Source organism: Vulpes lagopus, chromosome 3 (assembly GCF_018345385.1).
Source record: "Vulpes lagopus strain Blue_001 chromosome 3, ASM1834538v1, whole genome shotgun sequence".
NCBI lineage: Eukaryota > Metazoa > Chordata > Mammalia > Carnivora > Canidae > Vulpes > Vulpes lagopus.
This window is the reverse complement of record NC_054826.1, coordinates 89834894-89862138: the sequence shown is the minus strand read 5'-3', so window position 1 is coordinate 89862138 and position 27245 is coordinate 89834894. Positions and strand designations below refer to the sequence as shown.

Here is a 27245-nt window from a genome sequence, read left to right as displayed (position 1 = left end):
CTCTGCCCCTCTTGCTCTAGCTCTCTCTCTAAAATAAGTAAATAAATCTTAAGGAAATAAAAAAAAATAATATGAAAGGTTCTTTCTGTAAACACGGCTACAAAATACTATTTATACATGCATACACAAATTATAAATTCGCAAATACGCCATGACAATAAACACATGCAAAGAAAATCTTACATTCAGATCAACCCCCAAATCAAATCCAACACCACATGAAAATCACACTAATAGACATGAATCCACCTCATTTCTTTTTAATGTAGGCTCCATGCCCAGTGTGGAGCACTTGAACTCACGATCAAGAGTTGGATGCTCAACCGACTAGGCTACCCAGGCACCCTCACCTCATTATTTTTCACAGCTGCATAACAATATCTATATAGTGCGGATATATCCTGCTTTTTTCAACCAATAACTGGCAGTTGTTTGCTATATATGCTTGTAGCAGCATAATCTTGTGTGTTTGCCACTTTGTATTTGTAAACATTTATCTTCAAGGCAAATTCACACAACTAGGCCTGCTGGATCATGGGTAAACGTGTATGGATTGTGTAGACTGCCAAAAGCCCCTCTATATAGGATGTATCATTCTGGACTTTCATTAGGAAGGTGTGAGTACCTGTTTTCCCAGAGCCTCATTAGCTACATGTGCTGTCCAATTTTTAAACTTCTGCTATTTTGGTAGGTAAGAAATACACGTTGGTATAGTTTTAATGTGCATGTCCTTCATTGAGTGAATTTGAGCAAGTTTTCATATGCTTAAAGTCTACTTGTAGAGCTTTTTTAGACTTGTCTATTTAGGTGTTTTGGCCAATTTTTTTCACTACAAGTCTTTTTTCTTTCAACTTTTAAGAGCACTTTGTACAATAGAAAAATTAACCCTTCTTTATTATATAAGGGGCAAATATTTTCCCCTCTTTTTTGTCTTTTGATATGCCTATAACCATCCAAATCTTTTTCAAAAACTATTTGTAAATTTAATCTTTTACTGTTTCTAGATTTTAAATCATACACAAAACCTTTCTCCAAGCTATAAAATAATGCATCTAAATCTATTATTTACATTTTTCTTCAACATCGAGATCTCTGACCCAATTGGAGTTCATTCTGACATATGTAAGAGGCACAGAGCCAATTTTAAGTTTCCACAGAGAGCTATCTGGTTGCCAACATCATCTATCTTAAAAGTATATTGTTCCCCCAGGGAAAAGAAATGCCATCTTTATCGTATGTGAAATTCCCATATATTCTTAGGGCTGTTCCTGAAATTCTATTCTGTTGCATCAATCGGTCTCAACAAGAACCAAAAGAGTTTTAATTACAGATGCCTTGTAGTAAGTCTTAATATCTGGTAGAGCTAGTCTTTCTCATTACTATACCAAGGCTTTCCTAACTATCCTTACATGTTTGTTTTTCCATATGAATCAACCAGTCTAACTCCAGGGAAAAAAAAGTTATTAAAAATTTTAATGCTTTCTAAAATGTTAGGGATCCCTGGGTGGCTCAGTGGTTTACCGCCTGCCTTCGGCCCAGGGCGTAATCCTGGAGTCCCGGGATCGAGTCCTGCATCAGCATCCCTTCATGGAGCCCGATTCTCCCTCTGCCTCCTGTGTCTCTCATGAATAAATAAATAAAATCTTTTAAAAAAAAATTTTTAATGGAATTTTCATCTCTTTTATTTCTGGATAAAAGAAAATTGACATCTTTAGAACACTGAGTCACCATATCTAAAAAACAGAGGTAAATCTGTTCAAGGCATTTTTATATCTTTCAGGAATGTTTTCAGTTTTCATTACAGAGATTTAGAATATCTCTTTTTAAATTTATTTCTCTGTACTTATTTATCTTTTATACACAGCTGTATAGGGGTCTTCTATTATGGCTTCTAACTGGTTGTTTGGAAGGCTACTGGCTTTTTTGCCTTATTACATCCTGCTATTCTTTCATTTGAGTGTGTTAATTTTATCATTGATTTTCTTGTATTTTTCCATAGTTTTACTTCTTTCATTTCTAAAATTTATGCACTTGATACATTTTTAGTAGGATATTGTCATTTCCCAAAACTCACATGTAAATTGAGTCTATTTACTTTTATGCTATTGTGTATATCATACTATTTCAATTTCAGATCATTGGAATCTATGTAAAATCATAGTGCACTGTACATTCTCACACCCATCTCGTTAACTGCAACAATGACAACCCAGACTAATGCTTCCTAGGTTCCTAGGGTCTCCACCTACATCAATCTCAACACCTACAAACCAAAGTGCTATCCCTAAGCCCAACTCCACTCAGCCTAGAGAACAGGGAAGCACCTATAAGAGAGTTCCACTTGGAATCTGCACTCACTCAATCTCTTCATGCCATTCATCCTATCTTTGCAACCATAACACTGAATGAAGCCCCTCCACCTTTTCCTCAATCCCTGCCCTCAAATCTGCCTATCCTACTACAAGCTCACTTTCACAGGGCTTAGAGGGAAGATTTTCACAAAACTCACGTAAAAATGGCAAAGAAGTATAACACTCTCAAGAGGGAGGCAAAGAAAGAAGACTGTCTAATGAGCTCAGATGGACCACACACTGATACAGAATGCTAGATGTTAGCTAACTGCAGGAACCAAGTTCACTGTTTCCCAGGATTGTAGTACCTTTTCTTTCTTCACACAATTCATAATCTTGCCAAGGTCCTCAACATCAACGACAGAATTTAAATTCTGATGGTCTTCAGTACCAGATTCTTCCTCACTGGTGCTCTCAGAGGGCTCTTCCTCCTGGAATATCAATGTTTCGGAAATACATTATTCAAAGTAGCAAACCCCTCAAATTATGAGTTCACTGGATAGATCTGAGATATTTTAGGGTAGAGGCCAAAAAACTATGGCTCACAAGCCACATGCTGCCAGGCTCAAGCAAGCAACCATCACTTGCACATCACCTATAGCTACTTTCTTGATACAGTGGCAGAACTGATAGTTCCAACAAAAACCGTATGACCCACAAAAAAGGAAATATGTACCAGTAGGCCCTTTACAAAAAAAGTTTCTTCACCTCTGTTTGGGACACAGAACCAACCAGGCTTAGTGAGGAACTAAATGCAGGAATGAAAAAAAGGAAGAAATGAAGCATGGCTCTCAAGTTTCTTTTGTATGTACTTGAGATGGTGGTGCTGTTTACGGAGATGAGAAACAGACCGGGGAAGTGGAAATGAAAAGCTCCATTTGGAATTTATAAAGTATGGGATGCCACAGACATCTAAGCCGAGATGTTAAAGAAGATGCACAAAAGAGAGCAAAATTCCGGGTAAACCTCAGAGGTGGAAATATAAACACAGGAATACTAGCATATAGACAGAACTTAAAGCCATGTAACTAAGGTAAGTATTAACAAAGAAAAGAACCTAGCACCAAGCCCTGAATCATTCCACCATACAGAGGTTAGATAAAGGAAGATGGTCCCAAGCGAAAAAGGAAGAAAACCATGAAAATGGTATCACAAAAACCAAGAAATGAGAGTGATTCAAAGAAGGAATCAGTGGTATCGAATACCGTTGAGAGGTCAAGTAAAATGAAGACAGAGGAATATCCATGAGGCATGAAAACATGATGTCCTGGGACCTAGGCAAGAGCAGCTGCTGTGGGAAAGTCAACGAGAGTGGGTGAGCATGACATGGGACTTCTCCCAGCTGCAGAGTGGAGAGAACACCCCTTCTAATGGAAAATAACACTGAATAACAGAATATTTTAATACCATAATTTTTAAATGTATCACTAAGCTGGCAAACATGACAAATTCAAAGAGGACAAATATGAACTAAAAACGGAATCCTAGGGAAAAAAAATAAAATGGAATCCTAAGAGGTAAGTGAGAGATGGAGCTGAGAGCATCTGCTGAACTCTGGAGAACTTAACTGACAGCTGGACAGGAACAGAGAAAAATGGGCAAAGGCAAGGATACAATACCAGGAGAAGAGACCAACAGAAGACCAAAATCAAGGCCGGGACCCCACGAGGCTGCATTTCTCACGTACAGGTAAACTAGAAATAAATGTTCTGAGAAAGAAGAAAGCAGAAAAGACAGAGAATCTGGGGAAGAAAAGAGAGTAAAGAATAGACAGTTATAGGGATTTTATTAAAAGGTTCTAAAGTCTCTGTGAAGGGTAAAGGAGGAGGATTTTATCCTAAAAATTCAGAACCAAATTAAATCGAAATTACCAAAAGCAATATTCATTCCAGCTAGAAGACAGTGAGTGGATCAATGTCTTTTCTGGGGGGAAAAAAAAAAATTGCTCCCAGCTAGAACTCTAATCAGCAAAGCATCTATGAAAAAAGGCAAGATAAAAACAGGCAGGTATAAAATTCTGAAAACTTACTTCCAAAACAACCCTTCTCAGAGACCTATTGGAGAATATGCTCCAAAAACAAGAGTAAACCAAGAAATAAGAAGATGGAAGATACCAGAATAAGGGAATCTAACCCAGGAAGCCAAAGGAAGGTTGTGTGTCACGGTGGACAGAAGACAGAGGCCTTCACCCACCCCAAGGTTTGGAGAGCAGCCAGGCCAAGGTGGAGGAAAGAGGACTCATGCATGAGAAGCCTCCAGGAAAGCAATAAAAACAACAGAATACTGAAAAATAATTTTCAATTCCATTAGAATTTTTTCTAATGAATTAGTGATGATTATAGAGAAATCAAAGCAGATATAGCCACTACATAAGGGAAATAAATGTTTGGGAAGGAACAAGTAACTCGACAGCACACAGGACAGATGGAAACATACATAGTCACAGTAACGACACAACAAGTTACAGTCTAGCCAGAAAGTGTGATACGACTGTATAGGAAAATGAGAGGAAGGGAAGTGATACTGGATATGCATGTCTGTGTGAGTGTAAGAGAGAGCAAGAGATCTCGAGATGTTTTAACAAATTAAAAAATAGCAAGAAGGGACTATTATTTACGAATACAGAGGTAAATATCTAATGAAAAAGCTAGAATTAAAAGTGATTGCCCAAGAAAAATAAGAGAGTAAGGTAAGAAAGCATAGTTTTTCATAAAAGCCTGGAAGTACTATTTGAGGGTTTAAATGTACAAGTGTTACTTTTGATTAAAAAAATTTTGTTTACTTAGGTCTGTTTAAATGTTAAGAACCGAGGGTGATATCGGCAAAAATGGCAGAGTAGATAACTCCAAGGGCCCATCTCTGACCAACTCCCAGAGTTCTCACAAAGGTTTATAAGAACCAAGTGAACACAGAATCAAGAAAAAAGAGACTTGGGGCACCTGGATGGCTCAGATGGTTGAGCATCCAACTCCTGATTTTGGTTCAGGTCATGATCTCAGGGTTCTGGGATCAAGCCCCACATCAGGCTCCATGCTCAGCGGGGAGTCTGCTCCAGATTCTCTCTCTTCCTCTCTCTCTGCCTCTCCCTCCACTTCAGTGCATGCATGCTCTCGCTCCCTCTCTCTCTCTTTCTCTCTCTCTCTAAAATAAATAAATCTAAAAAAAAGAAGGAAAAAGGAAACTTAAAAATGACATTATGACATTAAAGGAAACCTGTCACAATCTACCTGGAATACAAGCTAAAGAAACAGACCTCAGAAACCATGCACAATAGACAGTCTTTACAAAGATGGTTTTTAAGTCCCTAAACAATTACAACCCAGCAAACTACAAAAATAAAACTCTGAGGAGGAGAAAGAATTTGATTTCCAGAGTTAACACATTATAATATTAAAAACTTGCAGTTTTCAACACAACGTTACAGCATGTGCGAACAACTAAAAAGGTCTGGCCTATCCACAGGAGAAATCAACTGGAACCATCCCTGAGGACACACAGGCCATGGACTAGATAGAGACTTTGAGTCAATGGTCTTAAATACGCTTCAAGAGCTTAAGGAAACCAGAAGAACAATGTCCCAACAAACAGAGAGCATTGACACAGAGACAGAAATTATAAAAAAGAAACAAATTCTTGATCTGAACTAAAAATTTTACTTGGGAGTTTCAGGAGCAGATCTGGGCAGGCAGAAGAACCAGCAAACATGAACACAGATTAGCTAGAAACTGGCCAGGGTGAAAACAAGCAAATGCACCAACACATACAAAAGGGGCACTCTGAAGCAGGCGGTGTTTGCACAAGACTCTGAAAGCTCTAAACACCACTAGATTATATCCTTATCTTTATGTACATGAATTTTACCTCAATTTCTTTTAAACAGTGTAAAATAATATTAGGACCAAGGGGCGGGGCGGGGGGGAGATAACCAAAGGTAAGCAAAGAGACTAGCTAGAAAAGAGAACAGAAAAATGAAACAATAGCTGAAACATAAAAAACAAAGGAAACCTTTGTTTCTTACTTGCTTTTCTTGTTCCTTTGAACACAGGTGATTCCAAGACATGTTTATAAATTTACAGAGCAATCTAGTAAAGAGGAGAAAACTAACAGTGCAGGAAGAGAGACAGAGAAAACACAGGGACAAAGCCCTTGATTCCAGAGCATGCACAGAGTGGCTATGGCAGGACTGACCCATGGCCATCAACTTGGGGACGATGTGAGGATGGGGTGCGGGCACTATAGGAGGTCCCTGGCAGCTTCCTACAAGACCTGGAGGAAGGAACAGGAAGAAAAAGTATTCAACAGTCACCCTAGAGAGTGAGAAAGGGAACTTCCACAAGCATGCTAGACACTGCTGGGCAGGTCTGAGCACACACATGGACCTGTGGTCATGGATCCAGGGTCAAAGAGCAAGCAGTCAGCAAAGGGGAAGAAGCCAGGTGGTAGGTTTCAACCTAGCTTGGGGTTTGGTCATTTGGGTTAGAAAAAGGACTGGAAGGAAGGCAAGGCCATTGAAGATGTCTATAAAAGAATGAGTATAAAATCTAAACTGAGTAAGGACAGAAGTGAAGTAAAGAGTTTTCACTATACAATGAAAAAGGCATGGGATCAGGATCCCTGGGTGGCGCAGCGGTTTGGCGCCTGCCTTTGGCCCAGGGCGTGATCCTGGAGACCCGGGATCGAATCCCACGTCGGGCTCCCGGTGCATGGAGCCTGCTTCTCCCTCTACCTATGTCTCTGCCTCTCTCTCTCTCTCTCTCTCTGTGACTATCATAAATAAATAAAAATTTAAAAAAAAAAAAAAAAGAAAAAGGCACGGGATCAAAAGCATTTTAAAGTATTACACCTGAGGTCATTGTTGAGGTCACAGGAACATGAAATTTCAAAGGTGACCAGGGAAGTGAAATGCCAAGGTCAGAGAAGACAATGGCACCTGAAGACATGGAGGCCAGGCACCTAGCAGGCAGGATGCTGGTTAATACCCACACTGATGGCTTTGCCCCAAAGGGTAATGACAAGAACAAGGTGGAAAGAAAGTGAGTCAGAAAGTAAAGTGGTTCCTGAATGACACCAAGTGAGCAGTTGGCCAAAGGACAACAGCAGCAGTGAAGAGCCTGCTGACATGAGCTTCCAAAGAACAAAGGTCCCTGAACAAGGACCAAAGAGACATGCTTACAATGTGAGGGACAAAGACAGGAAGCTAGGATGATGGGCAGTCTTCTAGTCTGAGAGATTAATGGAGTCATTCAGAAAGAAGTCAGGAGAAAGATGTAGTTGGGGATACGAAGGCAGGAGCTCAGCCTGGGACACACCTAACCTCAGGCCTATGTCTCCTACCTGCCAACTATGTAGAAGACGGCCACTCTGGCAATGCAACCATTAAAGCACAGAAACAGGAAAGTGTCTGGAACACACAATGGCTTCACTAGGAAGGCCAACTCAAAAATGCCACCAAGGAAGCTGCTGATCTTCCTTCTAACCAGATGTTAGAAGATGTTTCTCAGGGCAGAGGTAAGGTCCAGCATCCCCACACAAAGGAGGAAAACAGTGAGACACGGACACAGAGGCTCCGTACCACGGATGATTCACACTGGCCTCTCTTGCAGTTGCTGTCACAAGGCTTTTTCTCTGCTTTCTGAAGTGCCTGCAGCCGGGCGAGGAACTTGGTCTTCCAAACTCTGAAGTCTGCCTCGATGCTGCCATGTTTGCTTTTAACCACGTCACAGTCCCCCTCTCCTCTAGCCACCACACGATGAGCACCAAGCATCCAGAGCCACTTATCAACATTCTTGCCAACCTGCAAGAAGATGGAGGAGCTAAGACACAATCTTCTACATCATAGGCTTGAGGATTGCTCTACAAAAAGCCCAAGTTCTGGGACTTCTGGGTGGCTCAGCGGTTGAGTGTCTGCCTTTGGCTCAGGGCATGATCCAAGCTCCAGGATCGAGTCCCAAATCAGGTTCCCCATGGAGAGCCTCCTTCTCCCTCTGCCTATGTCTCTGCCTCTCTCTTTGTGTCTCTCATGAATAAAAAAATAAAATCTTTGGGAAAAAAAAAAAGCCCCAAGTTCCTCTGGGAGCCCATCACTGGCTGTTGGGAAGAGGGAACCGGGCCTAAGCTGGCCCTCCAGCCCCAGCTGCAACCTGCAAGCACTACACTGGTTACATTCTGGTAAGATCCTACAAAAGACTGAATTAAAACAAGCTTAAAGAAAGGTCTCCACTTTCAACTTTACTCACATTCTACCAAAGACAGGTGAGCCAGGCTGGGCCCATTTTGGGAAGAAGTATGTTTACAAAAGTTCTAGTAACTGTTTAGAACCACAAGAAACAGAGGCTCTGTTTTCATTTAGAAAATTTATTTAGGAAAACAATGTCTTCTTACATAAAAGACAATGAATGTTTTTCTTCTATTTTCCTTTAAAAAATAACATTAAAAGACGAGGAGTTCAACTGTATTCAGAGTTATAGCTTGAGCCATAAAGATTGTTCAACAACAGAACAGGCAGCTGAGAAAGTCTAAAGAAGCAGTGATCTTCTATCCACAAGGTCCTGCTGGGGACAGCAGACTGGACTCAATGGCCATGAATCCAGACCACTGTGACACTAGACAATAGAAGGTATAAGCATTTTATTCCATAAAAATGTACTTGAGAACCTACTATGCACCAAACTTGGATACATGTGTGTAGCAATGCCCCACTACAGAGAGTAACACAAAAGTTTATTACAAAGCACCAAAGTTTGTGGACTATTTCATATACACATGTCTGTGAATTTTATTAAAAGAGAATCTATCCCTATAATTCAACACATACCTACCTTGTTGAAGTGGCTGGCATAGACAGAATTTCCTAGGCCAAATACAGCGTATCTCATACCCTTCAGGTAAGTTTTGCCAAATCGAAAATCACTGGATGCTTCCTCTAACCATTTGCAGAACCACACTGCACTTTCGGTGGGTTGACCATCTGTATATGTAGCAACCACGAAGGCACAAACGTTTTTACTAGTAACCTAAACAAGAAAGTAATTATTTCAGAAGAATATTCAAGATACAACTTATCAGTAAAGAAAACCCTTTTTAAAATGCTGACATCCACATCAATACTAATCTCTAAGGACAAAGGGTGCTTTCAAGACATTACTCATTTTCAAAAGTGAAAGAAAACAGAGCAAGGACACCTTGCATGGGGAGAAAATCCAATGTCTGGCTCCTGTCAATATGTCCCCGGGAGCCCTTAACCCCATTCTATCGCAATTTCAGACACTAAGTTTCTGTCTCTCCAATTGTCATATTAGAAACAAAATCCAAACCAGTCAGAAATAAACACAGAGATCTTTAAAAATACCTAAAAAAATAAAGCAACAAAACTTTTTTTTAAAGATTTTATTGATTTATTCATGAGAGACTGGGAGAGGCAGAGACACAGGCAGAGGAAGAAGCAGGCTCCCTGCGGGGAGTCTGCTGTGGGACTTGATCCCAGGACTCCAGGATCACAACCTGAGCCGAAGGCAGACACTCAACCACTGAGCCACCCAGGTGCCCCACAACAAAATGTTTTAAATGTAAAGTAACTTAACACTTGGCACCATCACCTATGTGGGGGAACAAAATACGCCTTCAGTCCTGTTAGCCACGGTATTCCACCTGCTTGAAGGCACCTTATAAATTCCAGTCACGAGCTAAGTTATAAGCAATCCATTATTAAATAATAAAGTTTCAAAGTTTGCTAATAATCTTTCACAAGTAATTCTGAGAAGATTCAAGCTCATTCATTTGCACTCCACTATTCTCTTAATGGGGGAAATAAATAGACAGTTACAGCTAGATTATCCACCATAAAGAGACTGGCAAGCAGCGCCTGGGTGACTCAGTGGGTTGAGGCTCAGCCTTCTGCTCAGGTCGTGATCCTGGGGCCCTGCTCACAGGGAGACTGCTTCTCCCTCTGCCTCTCTCTGTGTCTATCTTGAATAAATACATAAAATCTTAAAAAGAAAAAGGGGGGGCGGGACTAGCAAACTATGTCCCACAGGCCTAGTCCAGCTCACTGCCTATATGTTTGTTTGTTTTTTTAAATAAAGTCTTACTGGAACCCGGCCACACAGCCACACTCATTCATTTACAGACTAACTATTTTAATGTTTTCTTCATTCATTACATACAGCCTGTGGCTGCACAAAGCTGATATTTACTATCTGGCCTTTTAGGAAAGAAGCTCACCAACCCCTACTCTAGTGCTTCCCCAACTTCAGCTGTTCCAGAACCACCTGGAACACCCATAAAAATAGTCCCACATCCAGGACTAGGCTGCATTGCTAACAAGTTCCCAGGAAATGCTGATATTGCCAGTTGAACCACTACTATAAGGCCAAACTCCCCTGAATATAACTAGGAGAGGGAGGGGCATTTCTCAGATGAAGAAATTAAACCCACATAGATATTAAGTAATGCATGGAGGTCACACAGGTAGGAAGAGATTTCTCTAACTCCAAAACTCATATTCTTTCTGCTACCCAAATGGCTCAATCTCTCAGTGAGCTCACACATGGCTCAAAGGCTCAGCACACTACCATCAATCACAGCCCTCACCTGATTATGAGCTCCATAGCAGGTAGGAGGAGGGAACTTCAAACCACCCAATCTTTCCCACCCTTACCCCCACCCCAGGAAAGACCACACACCAGAGGACCAGGTCCCACACCACATATCCAGCACCTCTAACACTGAAAACTCAACCAACTCAAACTCCTTAGCATAAAAATTAAATTTATTCTGAAGATTCTATTCATCCCAGAATGCACGAGGACAATTACATCTGAGAGTTTGGACTAAAGAAAAAAAATAACATAATTACCAACCTCTTCTACTAGTTGATCATCTGGATCATATTCTTTCAGATTAATAACTGCCACAGGCAGATCTAGGGAGGTGACTGCTTCAGCAAGACTTGTTGCAAATCCCTAATAGGAAAAAAAAAAATCACATAAAGTCTTCAATAAGCTAAATAAGCATAATACCGTCTTCATTTATCCCCATTGCCAAAAGAATAAGGCATTTATCGTGAAAAACTTTTCCTCTGACATTGATCATCATAAACACAAATACTACTGTCACTTCTTCCATTTTCTCAAGCATCTCTATAGAGATCAATCATTCAACTGTGGGATGTGGGATACCTGGGTGGCTCAGTGGCTGAGCATCTGCCTTTGGCTCAGGTCATGATCCCAGAGTCCTGGGATCAAGTCCCACATCTGGCTCCCTGAGGGAGCCTGCTTCTCGCTCTGCCTATGTCTCTGCCTCTCTGTCTCTCATGAAAAAAAATAAATAAAATCTTTAAAAGAAATAAAAAATTTTAAATTACCAAAAAAAAAAATCATTCAACTGCGCAGTTCTCACTGTGTAAGTATATATGCAGATAAATCTAAATTGGTTTTTTTCACATTTCAGCTGCTTTGCCCCACTAGAATAAACAATAAGAGGAAGAAAAAAGAAAAAAAAAAGAAAGAAGAGGGAAGAGAATATGATATGTGAGAAATCTGACACATTTCTGGAAGATAGAAAGCAAACAAAAGCAGGCTGACAGGGAAGAGAAAGCCCTAGAGGAAAGCCCATATGTGTAACAACACCAGAGGTTCTGGATTCAGAGTCAGTCACTACAGTGAAGCTGGAAGAGAACCCTGGGGCAGAGAAGAACCAATCAGCAGACAATTCACATATGGGACAAGTGCATAGAAAGCCTAGGCAGCATCTGCCCTTTATCTCCAGATAAAATTCCCACTAGCTCTTCTCCAAACAAAATGAACCAAGTATCTGGAGAAAGCTAAAACTTCTAGCCACATGGTGGCACTCTGGAAAAGACCTTTTTATTTTTCACTTAGTAGTCTAACACTTGGCTCCTCACCTCCCAGGACTAGAGCATGTATTAATTTACTGTGTATCATCCATGCCAGTCTCAGTTCTGGGCAATATTACACAACAGTGAACAAGACACCCATAGTCCCTGCCTTCAGGGAGCTTATGTTCTAATGGAAAGAGACAGAACAAACATGGGTACGAGAAAACATACAGTTCATCAGATGAGGGCCAATGCTGTGGAAGAAAATAAATCAGGATAAGGGGAAGGAACACAGGATTACAGGTATGGAACAGTTGTTATTTTACACAGGGAGGGTCAGGACAGGGGCCTAAGATTAAAAAAAAAAAATTATTCAGGGCAGCCCGGGTGGCTCAGCAGTTTAGGGTGGCTCAGCAGTTTAGCGCCGCCTTTGGCCCAGGGCCTGATCCTGGAGATCCGGGATGGAGTCCCACAGTGTGCTCCCTACATGGAGCTTGCTTCTCTCTCTGTCTCTCTCTGTCTCTCTCGCTGTCTCTCTCTCTGTCTCTCTCTCTGTGTCTCTCATGAACAAATAAATAAAATCTTAAAAAATAATAATAATAATAAATATTCAGCCTTTGTCCTGAGTTCCTGGCACAGAGCTCCTAAAGCCCTTGTAACTTACTGACTTTGCTATGCTAATGAAATAATTCATGGGGAGGCGGGCCCCAGGTAACTTCAGGATGGGGGCTAGTCACGACAAAATCAACCATGCAATCAGAGGTTTAGAACATTCAGCACCATCACTCCCAGTGAGTTCAATCATCCATGGTCAATGATTTGAAACCATTAAAACCACTCAATGACAGGATTCAAGGAGTTTCTGGGTTGAACACACTGATGTGCTGAGGAGGTATGGGCAGAGAGAAGGCATGGAAGCTCTGAGCCACGCTCCTCCCCCAAACCTTGCCCTGTGCATGTCTGCCATTTGTCTGTTTACCTGTATTCTTTACAATAAACCAGTAAGCACAGTTAGGCAATTTCCTGACTTCAGTGAATCTGTCTAGGAAATTATCAAACCTAAAGAGAGGACTATGGGATCAAATTTATAGCTGGTCCAGTCACAAGCACAGGTAGCCCTGGGACTGGTGACTGACTGGCAGCTGACTGGCAGCTGAGGTGGAAATAGTCTTGCAGTCTAGGCCCTTAGATCTGTGGAGTCTGACAAAAACTCTGAGTAGTCTGTGTCACAACTGGAGAGCCAATGTGGAAAAACAACAAGTATTTGGTGCAAGAGGCCTCAGAGGTAAAGACTTGAGCCAAACCTGAAAGACATGAGAGAGCAAGCCATGAGGTTACCCCAAGCAGACGAACATTTAAGTGAACAGATCCAAAGGAGGGAGCAGGCTTGGAAAGGTTAGTAAGACTAGCGACGTGGGGACAAAGGACAAGAGGTAAAAGAGATAATGGAGAACCAGACATGAGGGCCTCCTGGCCACTGCAAGGGCTTTGATTTACTCTAAGTGAATGAGGTCACTGCTGGGTGTGAAGCTGAAGGAAATGTGATTTCACTGAAGTTTTCAAAGTCTGAGCTGAGTGGCTGCTGAGCTGAAAGGACACTCAAGCCAGGGGAGGGGCTGTGCAGCACTAAATGAGGGGGACCCACAAGCAGAAACGTGACCACAGACAGAGGCAGAGGGGTGCCGTGAGGCAGGGTGCCGAGAAGTGACTGGCATCTGGACTCATTTTCAAAGTAAAACAACAGCATTTACTATAAATTGCATAGGAATAATAGGGAAAAGAGAGAATTCAAAGGGTTTTGGGGTTTTTTTTATTTTGTTTTGGTTTGTTTGTTTTTCAGCAGGAAACCAGAATGATGAAATTGCCATTTACTGAAATGGTAAAGATCCTAAATGGAAAAGTTTGTGTAAAAAATTGAGAGTTCAGTTGGAATGTACTAATTTTGGGATGCCTACTAAACATCACATGAAGATCTAAGATAGGCCACTGGATATGAGAGTCTGGAATTGAGGGGAACAGTTCATACTGAAACATAAATTTAAGGGCATCTGGGTGGCTCAGTGGTTGAGCATCTGCCTTTGGCTCAGGGAGTGATCCCAGAGTCCCAGGATCAAGTCCCGCATCGGGATCCCTGCATGGAGCCTGCTTCTCCCTCTGCCTGTGTCTCTGTCTCTCTGTCTCTGTCTCTCTCATGAATAAATAATAAAACATTTTTTTAAATAAAAACATAAGTTTAGAGTCCACCACTGAATACAGGCAGATCAAATACAGCCCTCCATTTGTTTCTACAGGATCCCTCCTGGGATCCAGTCATGCCATTTATTTACATGTTGTCTGTGATTGTTTCCACACTACGCCACAGAGCTGAGTAGCTACAACAAAAGACTGTATGGCTCACTAAAACCACAAACCTAAAAAACATATAAAATCAAACATCTTGCCCTTTATAGAAGAAGCCAGTCAAACTGTATCTAATGTAAAGCTCTAGATAACAAGATCCCTTTGTACAATGAGTACAGATAAAGACATGATCTCAAGGACTGTGCCCCAGGACACTTCTATCTTAAAGATCAAGAAGATGAGGGGAAATCTGCAAATGACAGTGAGGAAAACTAGCCTTGGCCAAGTAGGAGGATGACCCAGAGAACACTGTCAAGTAAGATGAAGAGTAAGAATTAATTAGCAACATAGAAGTCAATGGGAACATGTTGGGGCATGTGAGCTCCACAAGAGTGGTCCAAGGAAAACAAGAGTAGGGAAATTGTGGAGATGTGGAGATGGTGGCACAGACACCTTCAAAGGGCTTTACTCCAAAAAACAAAAAACTGAAGTGGTAGTTAGAGGAGGGAGGTGGGCCAATAGGTGACACGACATGCCCTGACCCACCATGCACACAGCATCTGGTAAAAACTTATAATTAGAGAACACAAACCTGTTCACTCATTAACAGAGAAAATCCACAATAGCTATCCCGTCATTCTGTTGTAAATATTAACAGAAAATCATGGACCACCAAGATGAGACGAGAATAAGCAGGAAAGAGAAATAGCAGCATCAGAAAAACTGAGAAAGCAGATAAATCAGGAAGCAGAAAAACGAATTTATTCAGATATTTTTTTAAGTTATTAATAAGGTAAAATTGAAAAAATGGCATTTTTGCAACTAAAAACTTAATAGCTAAAATAAAACATTCAAAAAAAATGTGTGAAATTGAAATCCCACAACCCAGAATAAAAAGTTACAAAAAGTAAGACAGAAAATATTAAAGACAAGCCATCCAGGGACACCTGGGTGGCTCAGTGGTTGAGCATCTGCCTTTGACTCAGGTCATGATCCCGGAGTCCTGGGATCGAGTTCCACATCAGGCTTCCTGCATGGAGCCTACTTGTCCCTCTGCCTATGTCTCTGCCTCTCTTTCTCTCTCTGTCTCTCATGAATAAATAAATAAAATCTTGAGAAAAAAAAAAAAGACAAGCCATCCAAAAACCCTAACATCCTAACATCTAAGAGTCCCAGAAAGGAAAAAAAGAGAAAACAGAAGGGAAAAATAGTTGCCCAAGAAACATTAGAAGAAATGCTCACAAATCTTCAAAAGGGCCCAAGTGTCCAGCACAATAGCTAAAAAAAGAACCAATGCAGACACCACCACAAGAAAGTTCTGAACATCAAGGACAAAGAAAGGATTCTAAAGGCTTCAAAAAATAAGCAACGACAACAACAAAAAAAATCATGTCATATACAAAGGAATGAAGAGACTAGCCTTCTAAAGACAATGAAGTGACACCTTCAAAACTGTAAGGAAAAACTAATCTTCCATACCCAAACAAATATGAAACCATTATATGTGAAAGCAGAATAAAGAAATTCAAAAGGCACAACTTTAAGGAGGGGCATCTAACCCATATCAACAAAGAGGTGGCCAACAATAAAGCCACTGAGATTTAAGGAATGTCTGTGTTAACTAATATAAGCAGTCGATAACTTTTAAACTAGCTTTGATAATTTAGAAACACAACACGCACAGGTTAAAAATATAGCCATCAAAAATAAATAAATAAATAAAAATAAAAATATAGCCATCAGAAAAACTAAAAATAAAAAATAGTTAAAAAGAGATTCACTAGAGAGTACTTTTCATTATGAACCCTCCATATGCCTGGATTTGTTACAATCTGCAGTGTTGACCTGATCTTTCAAAAACATTATAAACACATGAGAGAGGCTATGAATGAGATCTTTTATAATAACATCAAAGGACTTTGTTTTGGCTGCTCTGACGTCATTTTTACATTTCTTCAGTTTCCGGCCTCTGTTGCTTAGGGTTGAACTTAATATTTTGTGACCTTCAACTCAGAACTTACACTGAAGTTCTGAAAAACTAAGAAATACTCTTCTACAAAACATCCACAAGAGGGCAGTCCAACAATCTTTAGTACTACAGAAAAATAGAGGTTGATTCGTTTATGTTCGCCTTAGAATCTTTACCTAGAAAGCACTAAATAGCTGTGGTCTTCACAATGAAGAAACCTGCAGCATATACATCTACAGCATCTATCTACTTTAAACAGTATTCAATGTCTATTATTAACACTCTTAACACTATTAAGTCAGAATACATCGTATTAAGTAGATATGTGAAATTGTGAAAGTCAGGGCCCAGACGGGCCCCTACTGCTAACAGTCCCTTTTCACTATCTCCTACTTCTACACCAACCATCAATAACAAGCTTAGACCTCTCCATTCTCCTGAGGTAGAAGCAAGCTTCAGACAGTGACCATCAGACACCACCAACCAGCTGGAATTGGGCACAAGAGATAAAAATCCACCCACCACCCCAGAAAGGAAAAACGTATGTTGGAAAAGGGAAAAAAGAAGATTGGAAAAAAAAAAAAAATTAGAAGACCAATTCCATATTACTCAGCCATTAGAAACGACAAATACCCACCATTTGCTTCGACGTGGATGGAACTGGAGGGTATTATGCTGAGTGAAATAAGTCAATCGGAGAAGGACAGTGTATATTCTCACTCATTTGGGGAATATAAATAATAGTAAAAGGGAATATAAGGGAAGGGAGAAGAAATGTGTGGGAAATATCAGGAAGGGAGACAGAACATAAAGACTCCTAACTCTGGGAAATGAACTAGGGGTGGTGGAAGGGGAGGAGGGCGGGGGGTGGGGGGGAATGGGTGACGGGCACTGAGGGGGACACTTGACGGGATGAACACTGGGTGTTTTTCTGTATGTTGGTAAATTGAACACCAATAAAAATTAATTTATTAAAAAAAAAAAAAGAAGACCAATTCCATTTTTAGAAGCAATCTTATATCAGAAAACCCAAGAAAAAGTATCACGTAAAGTTTTTACCTTTGCTGTTCCAGTCTGGGAACCATAGAAAATCTTCACTCCAGATACAAAGACTTCCTTGTTTTGAAGAGAGATACAATCATTTGTCATCAAATCCCCGGTTGCTTTTGGAACAGATTTCTCCTGTGATTTCTTGCCCTTGAAAATAAACAACTGCACAAAATTCATCAAGTTTGAATCTTTTTCTAACTCCAATAGGGATGAAAACTAGCACAGATACTAACTGATTTTACTATTCTCTTAATATTTCTGCTGTACTCTGCAAATATTAACCTCTTGGTATAATTAGGTCCTTTAAAGGCTGGATCCACATTTTTTAAGACTGTAAAGATTCCTAAGACAAAACTATACATACATTCACCCATAATGTGCTTTAGTGGAATAACAGTAGGAATTGATTTACTGATCCTTAATTACAGTAAGAAAAGAGAAGACTACTGCCCTTCGAAGACGCTAAACAGATTTTTTTTTTTACAAAAGTTTTAGTTTTCATTACAAAATCTTCCTGTATCTTAAGACTGAGACTCCAAAGCCCAGCAAAGAAAACATAAATAACTTAGTCTATAATAACTGAGAGTAAATTATTTGGGCATTAAAAAAAGGGTCTGGAGACCAACAAACATAAGAGCGACCTTCGTTCCTTTTAGCTTTCCTGAAAATCTTAGAAAATCTGCACTGTAAATTATAAATCTAATGCCTTAATAGTCTCATATAAAAAATAACCACTTACCTGCTTCCTGATGACAATCTGGAAACAAATCCAAAGGCTAACGCCAAAGGCAAAGCCCAAATATATGTAAAACCTGTTTATCCATAATGATATTACAGGTGAAGAGAAGTCCCATGTATCCAAAAAACGATCTAAATTTAAAATGATACATACACGTAATTTTATTTAAAGCTACATATACAAAGCTACTCATCCTTATTTTTTAAGAATAAAAAATAAAATAAAACCAACTTTCGTATTGAACTCGGCTAAGAAACCTATAAAAAGATCAACTCTGATAAAAATAATAAACCACTGCATGTAAACGATAACGATAAAATTAACATAACGATAATGCTAACTCAGAAAAAGACACAGAATTGTTCCTTCATTTGGACAGAGCATTAGGAAGCAAGGGAACTCGAAACTCTTCGTGTGGAATCGTGAATTAACTTTGCTTTGTTTTCTGTGGCCCCTAAGAAAATGAGGGGTTTCAGCCGACATCACACCTGTCTTGGAGGGACGTAGGAATGCAGCCGGCCTCAAATGCTGAACCTGGAGGCAGTTTCAGAAGGGGGGGACCTAAATGCGCAGGCGGGAAGGACCCAGAGCCCTCAACACACGTGGGCAAGCAGAGGGAGCAGTTTTCTCGTCGTTTCACTCGAGGCCACAAGCACAGCTCCCTCTGCGCTCAGCCCCAGGCTCACGAGGCAGAGCCCGGCCGCGCTCAGCGGCTCGGGCCCGGGCGGACGAGCGCCGCCGCCGCCGCCGCCGCCGCCGCCGCCGCCGCCGCCGCCACCGCCTCTGAAGGACGGCCCGGGGCGCGCTCCGCCCCGACAGGCTCCTACACAGACGGCTTCCTCCCCTCCCGCCTCACGAATTCTGCCCGCCGGGGGCCCTTACCCATTCTCTTCAGAGCCCAAGCCCTGCGGCCCGACACACGAGGCCTGCAGACCTGAGAAACCTGGCGGCCGGCGAGGACATCAGGGGACGATTACAGCTACCTCGAAGCACTAGCTTCGCACCCCAAACCCGCCGCGCTGGGGGCCGCCATGCCACTCGCCAGCGCGACCGGATTGGCTCAGAGGGGAAGGGGCGGGCCCCGAGGGAAGCCCCGCCCAGGGCTCCGCGCGTTGGAACCGGAGCCCTCGCGGCCCCGCTCAGATTGGCTAAGAGGGGAAGGGGCGGGTCCCAAGGGAAGCCCCGCCCACGGCTGAGGGAAAGCAGTGCGGAGCCGGTCCAGGCGCTCCTGTTTTGGAGCTGAGGGGCAAGGGGCAAGGGGAGGGGGCAAGGGGCGGGCCCCTAAGGGAATGAGGCCACGAAAGGGGGGGCACAGGGGAAAACCGGGGAAGACAGAGCATTGAGGGGGTATCGTCAACCGAATGCAATGTTCGGTCCCGTTTGGACCTCAGTTGAGACACACTGTAAAAAAGGCACTATTTCGGGGAATCTGGCTACGGCCGCGCTGTTAGAGGGTATTACGAATCTCGGTTGATCTTGTCGGGTGCGTCTGTGAGAATACAATGACGTGCTTAAAGCTAGGAGCTTGTCATTTGCTCTAAACTCCCAACAAAAAATATGACAAGAATGGCAAAATGTTGATAATTGTTGAAGTGGGAGGATGGGCCTAAGGGAGCTGTTCATCATACTTTCTCCTCGACTTGTTTATCTTACAACTCTTCCACAATCAAAGGTGAAGGTGGGTGTGGCCCCGAGCTGCGGCACTCCGAGCCGCCGACGCGACGTTTCCACCTGGCCGCCAAAACATCCCCGTGGCCAGCAAACCAGAGCTCCTGACTCACGGGCGGAACTACGTTACCTCACGGAGGAGCGCCGCCCCTGTCGGGCGCGGAGCGATGTCGTAAAAGCCACAGTGCGCAGGCGTGGCTGCTCGCTTTTCCTCTGCCGGGTTCGGCCACACCCGACGCCTGCGCAGTCAGTCCGCCGGCTGGGCTGTGGCGGCCGCCTGGGCAGTTGGCGGTCGGGCCGCGCGCCCCCGGGTCGTTACGGGCGGTGCCGGCGGCCCCGAGGCGGGCGGCGCGGGTGTGTGAGCAGCGGCCATGTCCATCTTCACCCCCACCAACCAGATCCGCCTCACCAACGTGGCGGTGGTGCGCATGAAGCGCGCCGGGAAGCGCTTCGAAATCGCCTGCTACAAAAACAAAGTGGTGGGCTGGCGGAGCGGCGTGTGAGTGAGCCTCCCCGGGCGGCCGCCGCGAGCCCCCTGCCCCTCCGGGCGGGCGCCTCGTCGCGGCCCTCCTCCGCCCTCCTCCGCCCGGCACCCCCTGCGGCCCCTGCGGCCCCTGCGGCCCGCCTCCCGCTCCCACGCGGTTTTCTCCCGAGGAGAGGTGGGGCCGCAGATGCGCCGCTCAGTTTCCAGGGCTCCCTCTCCCTGGGGGCCATTGGGAGCGTTTGTTGTTTCCTATATTGTTGCCGTCTGGGATCTGTGAATGAATTTCCAGGTTTCTGCTGTGTTCACTTAGAATTTTCTCTTCTGTCCTAAGGGAAAAAGACCTTGATGAAGTTCTGCAGACCCACTCAGTGTTCGTAAACGTTTCTAAAGGTCAGGTTGCAAAGAAGGAAGATCTGATCAGTGCCTTTGGAACAGATGACCAGACAGAAATCTGTAAGCAGGTGAGTTCCAGCAGCTACAGCCTAATCAACCCTAATGTTCTTTATAGCAGAACAACGTACAGGTATGTTGAGCTTTAAGACATTATTTTTGGGGGAGTGAATTATCCTACAATAATTTGACCTAAACATCACCACTTCTTTTTTTTTTTTTTTTTTTTTCTTTTAAGAGAAAGAGGTGGGGGAGGGCCAAAGGGAGAGGGAAAGAGAAAATCTCAAGCAGGCTCCATGCCCAGCACGGAACCCAACGGGGGGCTTGATGTCACATGATGGTGACCTGAGCCCCAATCAAAAGTCAGAGGCTTAATGAGCTGAGCCACCCAGGTGCCTCTGCAGCATCACTTTGTTAATTGAAGTATAATTAAATTAGTGATAAGGCCTGTCACCACCTGTCACTGAAGTGTTATTATAGTCTTACTAAATATAGTACATATGCTGTTCTTTTCATCTGTGACTTATTTTAAACCGAAAAGTTTGAACCTCTTAATCCACCTTATTTCACCTATTCCCCGCCCACCTCCCCTCTAGCAACTAGTTCTCTATAGTTAAGAGTCTGTCTTTTTGGGGATCCCTGGGTGGCGCAGCGGTTTGGCGCCTGCCTTTGGCCGGGGGCGCGATCCTGGAGACCCGGGATCAAGTCCCACGTCGGGCTCCCGGTGCATGGAGCCTGCTTCTCTCTCTGCCTGTGTCTCTGCCTCTCTCTCTCTCTGTGTGTGACTATCATAAATAAATAAATAAAATTTTAAAAAAAAACAAATTCTAAAAAAAATTGGTTTCTTTAAAAAAGTCTGTCTTTTTGTTTGTTCGTCTGCTTTGTCTTAAATTCCACATATGTGTGAAATCACGCAGTGCTAGTCTTTCTTTGACTTCTTCCACTTCGCATTATACCCTGTAGGTCCACCCACATCATTGCAAATGGCAAGACTTACTCTTTTTGATGGCTGAGTACTATTCCATTGTGTATACATCTCCTTCATCCTTTCATCTGTCAGTGGACACTTAGGTTGTCCTAAGTCCAATGTCTAATATCATAGCTGTTATCAGTAAGGCTGCAGTAAACATAAGGGTGCATGTATCTTCTTCAAGTCAATGTTTCTGTTTTTGGGGGGTAAATACCCAGAGATGTGATTACTGGATCATATGGTAGTTCTACTTCTAATTTTTTGAGGAACCTCCACACTTTCCCACAGTGGCTGCACCAGTTTGCATTCCCACCAACAGTGCATGAGAGTTCCTTTTTCTCTACGTCGTCACCAACACCATTTCTTGTTTTATTTTCATCCTAGCCATTCTGACAGGTGTGAGGTGATAACTCATTATGGTTTTGATTTTGCATTCCCTTGATGCAAATCATGTGATGTTGAGCATCTTTTCATGTGTCTTTTGGCCTTCTGGATGTCTTCTTAGAGAAAATGTCTGTTGAGGTTCTCTGTTTTAATAAGATTATTTGGCTCCTTTGTTGTGCAGTGCTGTTTTTAATAATTCAGGACATGAACAATTTTGCCAAGTCTAAAAATTAAATCTACTAAGTTGCCTTACTTTGTCCATTTATATATTTGTAGTGGAATATTCCTGAAAATAGAATTTTTCGGGGTTTTCACCGTTTACAACTTTTACTAAATTGCCCTTTTCTCCACCTAAATAAGTTAAGATATTCGAGTACAAGATAATCCAGTATATCCTTTCGGTGAAGGTCAAATTATTTCTTGTATATCAATAGCTGAGAAGGATGGAATTTAATTTTCTCCCCAAGTTCTTAATTCCTGTGGTTAGTTAACAAGTGATGTGCAATAAAGATATTGCTTATTTAAACCTGTTGGGTTTTTTTTTAGATTTTAACTAAAGGAGAGGTTCAAGTATCAGATAAAGAACGGCATACGCAGCTGGAGCAGATGTTCAGGGACATTGCAACTATCGTAGCTGACAAGTGTGTGAACCCTGAAACAAAGAGACCATATACTGTTATCCTTATTGAGAGAGCCATGAAGGACATCCACTATTCAGTCAAAACCAATAAGAGTACAAAACAGCAGGTGAGTGGCTTTTAATGTCAAAAGGTGTCCACGTGAAAATCAATTTTCTCTGAAGAAAACATTAAAATAGTCAGTCTGTAATAATAAAATACTAGTTGGAAGCACTTGGGTCGGAGATTTGGGGGAGGGAGGAGAAGATGGGGCCGGTAGGGAGGAGCAATGGAATTTTTTTTAACAAAGTACAAATGTACTACAACTCTCATCTCCTTTCCAAATCAGACCTTTAGAGATAAAACTTGGAGTTTTAAAGAGTTATTCCAACTCTGTATTTTAGATTTTATTTATTTATATGTAATTCACATGCCACACGAGTCATCTTTATAAAGGGAACAGTTCATGGTCTATTCACAAAGTTCCTGCAGTCTGCCCTAATTTGACAATATTTCCATTGCCACCAGAAGAAACTCTTGTCAACATTAGCAGTCACTCCTTGTTTTTCTCCCTCTTACAAGTGTTTGGCAAATTTGTTTTCTGTTTTCTGTGGACTTTTCTATTCCAGACATTTCATATAAACGGAATCATACAAAATGTGTCCTTTAAAGGTTCTTACCTGTTATTGTACATGTCAGTACTTCATTCGTTCTTAGGACTTGATAATAACTTGTGTGGAAATACCATATTTTGTTCATGAGTATTGGAGTTGTCTAATCCACCATTTTTATTACAGCCAAACTGGATGTATCATTCTGGTTTTGATTTGCATTTCCCTGGTAACTATGATTTCAGCATATTTTCATGTCATCTTTGGAAAAATCACTACTTGGACAATTTTTCAATCATTTGTGTTTTCATTATCAAGTTGTAAGGGTTCTGTATATATTCTGGATACTGATACCTCATCAAATGTGTGATTTGCTAGTATTTTCTCCTATTTAATGGGTTGTCTTTTCACTTTGTTGTTAGTTTTTTGAACCACAAAAGTTTGTATTCTTTAAGTGCAATTTATCTATTTTTTCCTACTGATGTTTATGTTGTCTGTGTCCTGTTGAAGAACTGCCGCCTAATTCAGCCAGGTGGAAACTGCTTTGTTTTGAATCCCTTAGAAAGTAATGCAGCAGAAGGGGCAAAGAAGTGGCCATTGTTTTCAATTTTGTCTTGCTAGGCTTTGGAGGTGATAAAGCAGTTAAAGGAGAAAATGCAGATCGAACGTGCTCACATGAGACTCCGGTTCCTTCTCCCAGTGAATGAAGGGAAGAAGCTGAAAGAAAAGCTCAAGCCACTGATCAAGGTCATAGAGAGTGAAGACTACGGTCAGCAGTTAGAAATTGTAAGACAAAACACTCTTACTCTTTTGCTTCCTTGTTACCAAAGTAGTCTGTTCTCTAGTCGTAAATGTGTAACGAATATTTAGAAGGTAAGGACAGTAAGACATTTCCAGAAACCTTTTATTAATTAAGTAATAATTAAGTAAAAATGTAAAGGTTTAAGTAAAATTAAGTTGTAGCTAAACACACTTTGGATTTTTTTTTAGGTGATTCTATGCTTATTTTGGATGAGAGTATATGTTTTACAGTGAGTCTCTTATTAGGAGGAAATTGGAAATAAGACCAGTTGAACAGCCTCATTTACGACAGAACTTTTTTTTTTTTTTTTTTTTTTTAAAGATCCATTTATTTATTTAAGAGAAAGAGAATCTCAAGCCGACTCCCTGTTGAGCTTGGGGCCAGATACAGGGCTCAATCCTACAACCCTGAATTCATGACCTGAGCTGAAACCAAGGTTTAGGTGGTCAACCAACTGAACCACCCAGGAGCCCTATCACAGAACATTTTATAGAAGCAGCCAAAGCATTTTGTCTTAGAATCTCACCCTAGTGTCAGACACAGTATAGATTCCATTGTCTGCAAACTCATCCCTTAGGACTTTGCGGCAGCTTCAGTTCAAATGAGCTCTGGACTGGGATTGTTGAGCATTTCATTCTAAACGTGAAACAACACATTTGACATTCTGAAGTTCTCAAAGGCAGGCGCTAAACCGCTGCGCCACCCAGGGATCCCCTGAAGTTCTCAAATCTTTTCAAAACTTTACACATGATTTCTAAATGGGCCTTCAAGATTTTCTCCTTCAGATGTCAATAAAAAGAGGTACTTACCTGGAACTATAAATGTTCATGCTAAATTTTAGTACAAAAAGAACTATACTTTTCTAGTCCCATTCACTTTACAGCCAAGAAATCCAGAGAAGTCCTCAGACAGGGAGGTTGATGCCCGTCACAGGGCCTACATGCATAAAGACAGGAGGAGCTGACTCTGGAAGACAGTATGAAGGTTCCTCAGAAAGTTGAAAATTGAAGTACGCTACAATATAGCAATTGCACTACTAATTGCACTACTAGGCATTTACCCAAAGACACTGATTTGAAGGAGTACGTGCACCCTGGTGTTTATAGCAGTATTATCAACAATAGCCAAACTATAGAAAGAGCCCAAGTGTCTATCATCTGATGAATGGATAAAGTTGTGGTGTGTGTGTGTGTGTGTGTGTGTGTGTGTATACACACACACAGTAGAATATTCAGATATCAAAAAGAATGAAATCTTAGCATTTGCAATTATGTGGATGGAACTAGAGGGTATTATTCTAAATGAAATAAGTCAGAGAAAGACAAATATATGATTTCACTCGTGGAATTTAAGAAACCTAGCAGGTGAAAATAAGAGGGGAAAGACAGAAATAGAGATGCAAGCCATAAGAGACTCTTAATGATAGAGGACAAATTGAGGGTTGATGGAGCGAGGAGGTAGGTGGGGGATGGCCATTAAGGAGGGCACTAGTTGGGATCCCTGGGTGGCGCAACGGTTTGGCGCCTGCCTTTGGCCCAGGGCGCGATCCTGGAGACCCCGGATCGAATCCCACATCAGGCTCCCGGTGCATGGAGCCTGCTTCTTCCTCAGCCTGTGTCTCTGCCTCTCTCTCTCTCTGTGACTATCATAAATTTAAAAAAAAAAAAAAAAAAAAAAGGAGGGCACTAGTTATGATGAGCACTGGTTGCTATTACGTAAGCTTGAGTCACTAAATTCTACTCTTGAAACCAAAATTTCATTGTTATCTAACTAGAGTTTAAATAAAAATTGGCGGGAGGGGGCGGGGGAGACACTGGACTAGAACCCCGTCTGCTCCCCTGTGCATTGTCTTCGCTCTTTCATTGTAGAACTGTAGCAGCAGGGACATCCGAAAAGTGTCATGTGTTTGTCTTAGAGGAGTTAAAGCCGTGTTCATACTGTTGCTTTGCTCATCTTCATGTGGTGAGCAGCTGTGTTCCGTGTTTCAGGTGTGTCTAATTGACCCGGGCTGCTTCAGAGAAATTGATGAGCTAATAAAAAAGGAGACAAAAGGCAAAGGTTCTTTGGAAGTACTCAACTTGAAAGATGTGGAAGAAGGAGATGAGAAATTTGAATAACATCCATCAAGCTCTTCAGCTCTAAAACACTAAAGTATTTTCTTTTCCCACAGTCCTCTTTTCTGTGGTCTGCTAAATACTTTCTCAAACTGTTGGACATTTTCCGTCTTTGTGGTAACATATACACAAAAAGACTTTCCTAATGAATATTACACTGTGGGATTCATTTAGTTTTAATGATAAAGTGGGGTTTTAGGCAAAAACGAAAAATCCAAGCTGCAGAGGGCAGAGTAACATGTTGCTACTGTCTCGTGCCTTGTACTTTCCAATGTGCAAGTTATCTGAGGCAACTCTTGTGGGTAAAAAGTTAAACTTTGCACATTATATGTGATAAGATAAATGCGGGAGGGTATGACAATATGACAAAAAGGGAGTGTTTGCTGAAGAAAACATAATGTCTTATATGTACTTAATGAAACGTGGCCTAATACAAAGTTTGGATGATGACTTCCTGATTTGAAAAATAGTTCTGTGATGACTGCAGGACTGAAGGAATATTCGTTAAATGTGCTGCCATAAACTAGATAATTCTCGGTAAAGAATAAAGTCATTTGTTTCTAATCCTTAAAGTTTATAATATATATTAATATAGCTGAATTATATGTAACCAATAAAACCACTCTTTATTTTTATTAAACTGTGTCTTGTGTTTCTAGACAGCTTCTAAGCTCCCTTTTCTCTGCCTTCTGTCTGGTAGGGTTGGAGAGTTCTCAGCAGGATGAAATAAGTCCTTTGAGGAATGGGGAGTGGTTAGAACAGGGCCTGTTCTGATGGACACCTGATAAATCTTAATCGTTTAGGAAGTAATTGAATATAAGTATTTTAGTACTTAAACACTCAAATGGACCACGTGCAAGTTTTTAAAAATCTACTTGTCTTCAAAGGTGATACTCTATAGTGTTTTACTCAAAATTAACA

The 27245-nt window shown here is 41.7% G+C and overlaps 2 protein-coding genes across 2 annotated transcripts in view; one reads left to right on the top strand and one right to left on the bottom strand.

Moving 5' to 3' along the window:
• The window catches only part of LOC121487539 (S-adenosyl-L-methionine-dependent tRNA 4-demethylwyosine synthase TYW1), a 203563-nt gene extending 184210 nt beyond the window's left edge, over nucleotides 1–19353 (bottom strand). Inside the window, exons 1-7 of the mRNA XM_041749378.1 lie at nucleotides 19167–19353; nucleotides 18285–18415; nucleotides 17555–17707; nucleotides 11210–11311; nucleotides 9170–9364; nucleotides 7924–8145; nucleotides 2660–2782 (exon numbers count right to left, since the gene is read on the bottom strand). Coding sequence (XP_041605312.1) covers nucleotides 2660–2782; nucleotides 7924–8145; nucleotides 9170–9364; nucleotides 11210–11311; nucleotides 17555–17707; nucleotides 18285–18415; nucleotides 19167–19170 — 930 coding nt within the window. The 5' untranslated portion in view covers nucleotides 19171–19353. The remainder of the gene's footprint in view (nucleotides 1–2659; nucleotides 2783–7923; nucleotides 8146–9169; nucleotides 9365–11209; nucleotides 11312–17554; nucleotides 17708–18284; nucleotides 18416–19166) is intronic.
• Nucleotides 19354–20182: 829 nt separating this feature from the next.
• Nucleotides 20183–26959, top strand: SBDS (SBDS ribosome maturation factor). Its single transcript, XM_041749379.1, has 5 exons — nucleotides 20183–20451; nucleotides 20768–20897; nucleotides 22727–22927; nucleotides 24030–24194; nucleotides 26199–26959. Exons 1-5 carry the CDS (start codon nucleotides 20324–20326, stop codon nucleotides 26325–26327), a joined length of 753 nt encoding a protein of 250 aa, XP_041605313.1. The 5' UTR covers nucleotides 20183–20323; the 3' UTR covers nucleotides 26328–26959.
• The last annotated feature ends 286 nt before the right edge of the window (nucleotides 26960–27245 follow it).

What these genes read in the sequence shown, in the direction of transcription:
- SBDS (XM_041749379.1), top strand. Translation starts at nt 20,324, where the DNA reads ATGTCCATCTTCACCCCCACCAACCAGATCCGCCTCACCAACGTGGCG. An exon ending in GTGGGCTGGCGGAGCGGCGT is followed by an intron (nt 20,452 to 20,767) that starts GTGAGTGAGCCT and finishes TTCTGTCCTAAG; the next exon opens with GGAAAAAGACCTTGATGAAG. An exon ending in ACGGTCAGCAGTTAGAAATT is followed by an intron (nt 24,195 to 26,198) that starts GTAAGACAAAAC and finishes TCCGTGTTTCAG; the next exon opens with GTGTGTCTAATTGACCCGGG.